This window comes from Anopheles aquasalis, chromosome X (genome assembly GCF_943734665.1).
Source record: "Anopheles aquasalis chromosome X, idAnoAquaMG_Q_19, whole genome shotgun sequence".
Taxonomy (NCBI): Eukaryota; Metazoa; Arthropoda; class Insecta; order Diptera; family Culicidae; genus Anopheles; species Anopheles aquasalis.
The window spans coordinates 2,032,463-2,037,462 of NC_064876.1; the positions used below are offsets into that span (position 1 = coordinate 2,032,463).

A 5,000-nucleotide genomic window follows, 5' to 3' on the forward strand; every position below is an offset into this window, starting at 1 on the left:
ACCATCAAACAAAACCGCAAAGTCCTGCAGGGAGGAAAAGGGGAAGTAGATTCGCGGCAGTGGAAGCAGAGCGAGGAAGCGTGGACCGGGGGGAGGGCGCGGACTGAGATGATGATATCCTTGTTTTTTTTTTTTTTTGGAAACAATTCCTTTGAAAACTGAACCGCCTTAACAAGAAACTGGTACGAGTGGCACGGGCGCGCACGCGCACGTCCTTGCGCGATGTGCGTGCGATCGTGATTTAGAACTGTTTACGGCAAATCAAGCCAACCATCCCCATCATCAGGATACGTGAGAACATATTCGCACACACGGATAGACGCGCAGCATGGTGTACCATTTAAGTCCGCTATAGGTTTAAGAGGAGCCTGGCGAAGGCTGTAGAGAGAGAGAGAGAGAGAGAGAGAGAGAGAGAGCGAGAGCGAGAGAGAGAGAGCGAGAGCGAGAGATAGAAGGAGAGAAGAAGGGAGGCGTTATGGCGTATAATCGGGGGTTTTCGTGCAATCAACCTTATTTTTCGGCTCGGTGTTGGATTAATCTAGTATGTATAGGTATTGTCGCGCAGGAAAAAACGAAGTGGGCGGAGAGGGAGGGCGCGGCGGGTAGTGCGAGGCAGGCAGGCAGGCAGATGGACGGCGCGGCACGTGTCAAGCAAACTTCTTTCTCTCGCGGCGAATCGCGCCCGGATCGCACGCTGCACGAAAGGAGAAGAAGTGAGGAGGAGGAGGAGGAGGAGGAGGAGCAGCGGGTTGAGTAAAGAGGGGCGGAGAGGGTGCGTGCGCGCGAGAACCACGAGGAGAAAAGCTTGCGTGACACGTTATATGGAGTACCTTTTTTATCTAGTTGTGTAAGTGCCGAAGAAATCCAATGTAGCGTAAGGCAATCACCTGTATTAAGCGAGCGGTCCACCCTGTACGTATGAGGGGGGGGGGGAGGGGTGGGTTTAGAAACCAGGAGAAAGGACAGCCCTCTTTCGCTGTTGCTGTTCTATGGCCTTCCCCCTTCTTTTTTCCTTTCCCCCTTTCCCCATTCCCCGCCCTTCCTAACCCTTTATCTAGATCGGTTCAACTCCGTCGCGATTAGCAGCATTTAGCGCTTTTCCAACACTTTTCCTTACACAGTTTACAGTCCCCCCCCATCTGTCTCTGTCTCGGTTTTTCTCACCCACCTTTTCACTACCGTGTGCGTGTAGAGAGCATGCATTTTGCATTTAAAGTGTGCAGTAGCAAAAGGTACATCCATTCAGGGCTCGGCGCGTGACCGGGACCCACCTCGGTAGTCTTCTTCAGCTGCATCTAACCCGTCCGACCCAACCCGCGCCCTTATCGTCTTCCCTAACCGCGCACCGCTACCCACCCCGCTTTAAGATGCATTTATATAAATTTCTAAACAACCACACTCATCGACACAGAGGTCTCGGTTCCAGCTGCCAGCTGCGAAACGGGTGCACGGGTTCGCTAATCCACGTGGTGTGGCAGAGCAGGAGGGGGCAAAATGCGGTGACCGCGGGCTCTTACATTTATCCACCAACCCCCCCCCCCCCCCCCCCCCACAAAAATATACCTGAGCGGGAACACTCGAAGGAGGGAGGGGCGACGGTCTCTTTACTCTTATTGTTACTGTTCCCCCAAAGTGTTGTTAGTGAGCGAGCATAGCTGCGTGCTCTCTCTCTCTCGTGCTCGTTCTATACTCACATCATACTTTAGCCGCAGCTTGGCGCACCCTCTCTGTCCATTCTCTTTACCCCTTTGCTTCCTTTTCCTCCTTGGAAACATTCCTTTCTGGCCGACCGCTCCTGAGTATCCCGCTTAGCACTTACTTAGCGCAAACAAAGCAAAACCAGCAGCATTAGCAGCAGCAGCAGCGTATGAAATAAAAGAACGGTAATCATAAACATAAATCAACCGTGTTTGTGCGTGCATGTGAATCCTCTTCAAAGCATCCGAAACTGACTTCACTGGTCACGGCGGGATTCACTGAGCTTGGGGCCACGACAGAGAGAAGATTTTCGGATGGCGGATAATTTTTGCTTTCTACCCGGTTTTTTTTCTTCGCTTCCTTTTTTTTTTTTATTAGTAATCTTACAGACACAGGAGGAGGTGTGTGCGGGTGTGTGTTGTACATTTTCTTTCCTTCCCGAAGAAACGGCGAGGCGTGCATGGTAGCAGCAATCGTTGTGGCTCTGCTCCGAGGCGAGGGTAGCCGGAAGATTGTAAGCCCCTTTTTTGGCGTGTGGGTGAGATGTAAGCTGATAAGTACAATGACCTGCGCGTGTGTGTGTGTGTGTGTGTGTGTGTGTTGGTGTGTAAGTGGGTGAGTGTTTGTAGCGATACTAATCAACTTCAGTAGCCCGGTCGTCGTGCTTCTTCCCTTTCTCCCTTCTTCCGTCTGCCTAATCTACAGTAGTGACTTAGTAGTCGTCAGTGGTGGAAAAGGTATTATTATCATCGTGTAACACACGCCGTACACCGTTTGTTTCGTTTACGGTTTGGTATTGGTTTTGTTCCCGCAATTTGTTAAGAGCTCTAACAGCCAAATAGTTGGTGACCGCGCACTCTCCGCCCCGGTTCGGCCCCGGTGAACCAAAATTGGTGAACTACTTCAAAGGTAGTGCCCTACGAGCTACGGTTTCCCTTTGCCTACCAGCTCCCTTCCGATTTCTAATTCTGAAACTAATTAATCTCTTCTCAAATTCTAAATATATATATATATGTGTGTTTATTTGTGTACTTGTATATGTATATAATTACGGGATGCCTAAACTACCATTTTTACGGAACATTGCATTGCCGAACTGGTCCTCCAACGCGCTGCATTGTTGCAACCGTCTACTAAACCCCCGTTTGCACAACCGGTGAACACGAATGGCTAACGATACTCCAGCTCCTGCCCCCCTCCCTCCCCCTCCCCTCTGCCACAGCCTCTTTTGCCACCCGCAAGGATTTGGACTCTGCGTGTGTCTGTCTTTTTTTCGTGTGGATGTGAGGTACACGGGGATGACCGGTCGCCTGGGGCAGAGAAGGGGCACCGGGGCAGGCGGATGGCGTGCGATAAAATTGACCGTTTTTCTCGCTCGATTGGAGCGCATGCTAGTCGTTGGTTGCTTGGTGATGATGATAGGAGAGCATAAAAGAGCATAAAACCCCTGACCCCGGTCGCATCCGGGCGGTGATTTGCCGTTTGTTGGTGGCCCGCTTTTCAGGAACGGTGCGCAGCCCCAAAAACACGCAAACAATCTCCTACGCAATATCGAATGTATTTGAGTCCTAATGCTTCTGCCGGGGGGGGGGGGGGGGGGGGGGCCGCTAATGTGCTGGCTCTCCCGTTTATACTTTAAACTACCGGCGGATCGATCGGTGGCTGCCGTCGCCACTGACGACGCCGTGGTCCGTCAACGTGAGCGCGCTCACGGCTCTAAACGCGGGTGTACAAAAAAGGGGTTTATGTGTACACGAAGGAGTGTGTAAATGTGTGCATGTACCTGTGTGGGCGCGCGCGATCGTCTTCGAGTACTAATGGCGCGTTAACAAATCGCCGCGCATCACACGTTTAGTGCGTTGCGTTGCGTGCGTTCAATCTAACTCCTTCCGGAGCCGTTTTCCCTTTTCTGGCAGTTACCGAGCGCAATTGATATTAGAAAAAGGTATTATGCGTCGTTTGTTTTAAAATATCTACTCTTCGCTTTCGCCTACATGTCCTAGCGTTTTGCCTAGTGTGGTTTGAGTGGTTTTTTGTGTTTTTTTTTTGTTCTTGCTTCTTTTTCTACTGTTTCTGTTTCTTTTGCCTTTGTGTAACTCTTAACTATACAGGCATGTTTCTTATGCCTCTGCTTCGTTAGTGTCCTTTTGTAGTCACCAGGTTAGTTTCTTAATTTATTTCAACATTAAAACGGGCTCCTCGGTCGCTGGTACTCCCGCAACGCAAGGGGAGCGAGGCGCGAATGGAACTTACTGAACGTAACAACCGCATGAACAACCATCGAGAGTGATAGAGCGAGAGACAGAGAGATAGAAACAAAAAGGAAGCGAAGTTGAGAGATAAGCTGCCACCGCTACCGGCCGCCCGTACTACGCCCATCTGAGGACGTTAAGGTAAGTGCGAGCGTTGGAGGAGGCGAGACAAAATCACATTCTGGAAGACATTCGCTGCTAGAAGCGCTAGCCAGCCTACCTACCCTCGGCACGGCTGGATGGGTGAATGGGTGGTATGCTGGACTAGGATAATGGAAAATGGAACGAGGGGATGGGATTGCGATATTATTGCGTAAAACGCTATTTCAATATCCCGGGCACATCACGTTGATCGTTGAGTAAAGCGTTTCGTTGCGGTTAGTACCAAAGGGGTATCGCTCGCGTGAGGCCACAGTGGGCCTCGTGAGCACAATTCCATCGTGCATTAGACTGGCACACCGGGGCGATCCTTGATCTTGCCCATCACACTGCAGTGCACGCGCCCATAACCACCACCGCCGGTGCTCTGCGATTTGGTCAGGCTGCCCCCGATGGTGCCATACGATGTGCCATGGATCGGACCATCGTCACGCTCTGACCGAAAGGTGTGGCTGCTGCCACGGTGCAGCTGTCCCGGTAAGGTGGGACTGATTGGGGGCAGCTGGCAGCCACCATCCGATTCATCGTCATCGTCGCCACCGCCGCCACCGCCGCCACTGCCATCAACACAGTTGCAAGCGTTGGTGCGTTCCTGCGACGGATCGGTCGGCTTGCCGGGGGCAGTACCCTTGGAACCACGGTGCTGCTGACTTCCTTCCATTCCTCCTTCTTGCAGCATTGCCGTGGCGATACCGAACAGATGGGCCCGTGTGGCCGCCTCCGATCGACGCTGCTGCTGCTGCTGCTGCTGCTGCTGCTCGGTATCAGTGTTCTGGCGGTCATCGGGTGGCGCAGCCGATGCCGTTAGCTGCTGCAGCTCGGCATCGATCGCCGCAAACTGCCAGGCCCAGTTGACACGGTACAGGAAGGGCCGATGGTCGAACCGGTTGT

At 52.3% G+C, this 5,000-nt stretch overlaps 1 protein-coding gene across 2 annotated transcripts in view; it reads right to left on the reverse strand.

Annotated features, from left to right (window-relative positions):
* Positions 1-2,055: 2,055 nt before the first annotated feature.
* LOC126571764 (glutamine-dependent NAD(+) synthetase) overlaps positions 2,056-5,000 on the reverse strand; it is a 25,369-nt gene continuing 22,424 nt past the window's right edge. For both annotated transcript variants that reach the window (XM_050230559.1, XM_050230567.1), the window contains exon 3: positions 2,056-5,000. This exon is cut by the window's right edge and continues 1,934 nt beyond it. In XM_050230559.1, coding sequence (XP_050086516.1) covers positions 4,396-5,000 — 605 coding nt within the window. In that variant the 3' untranslated portion in view covers positions 2,056-4,395.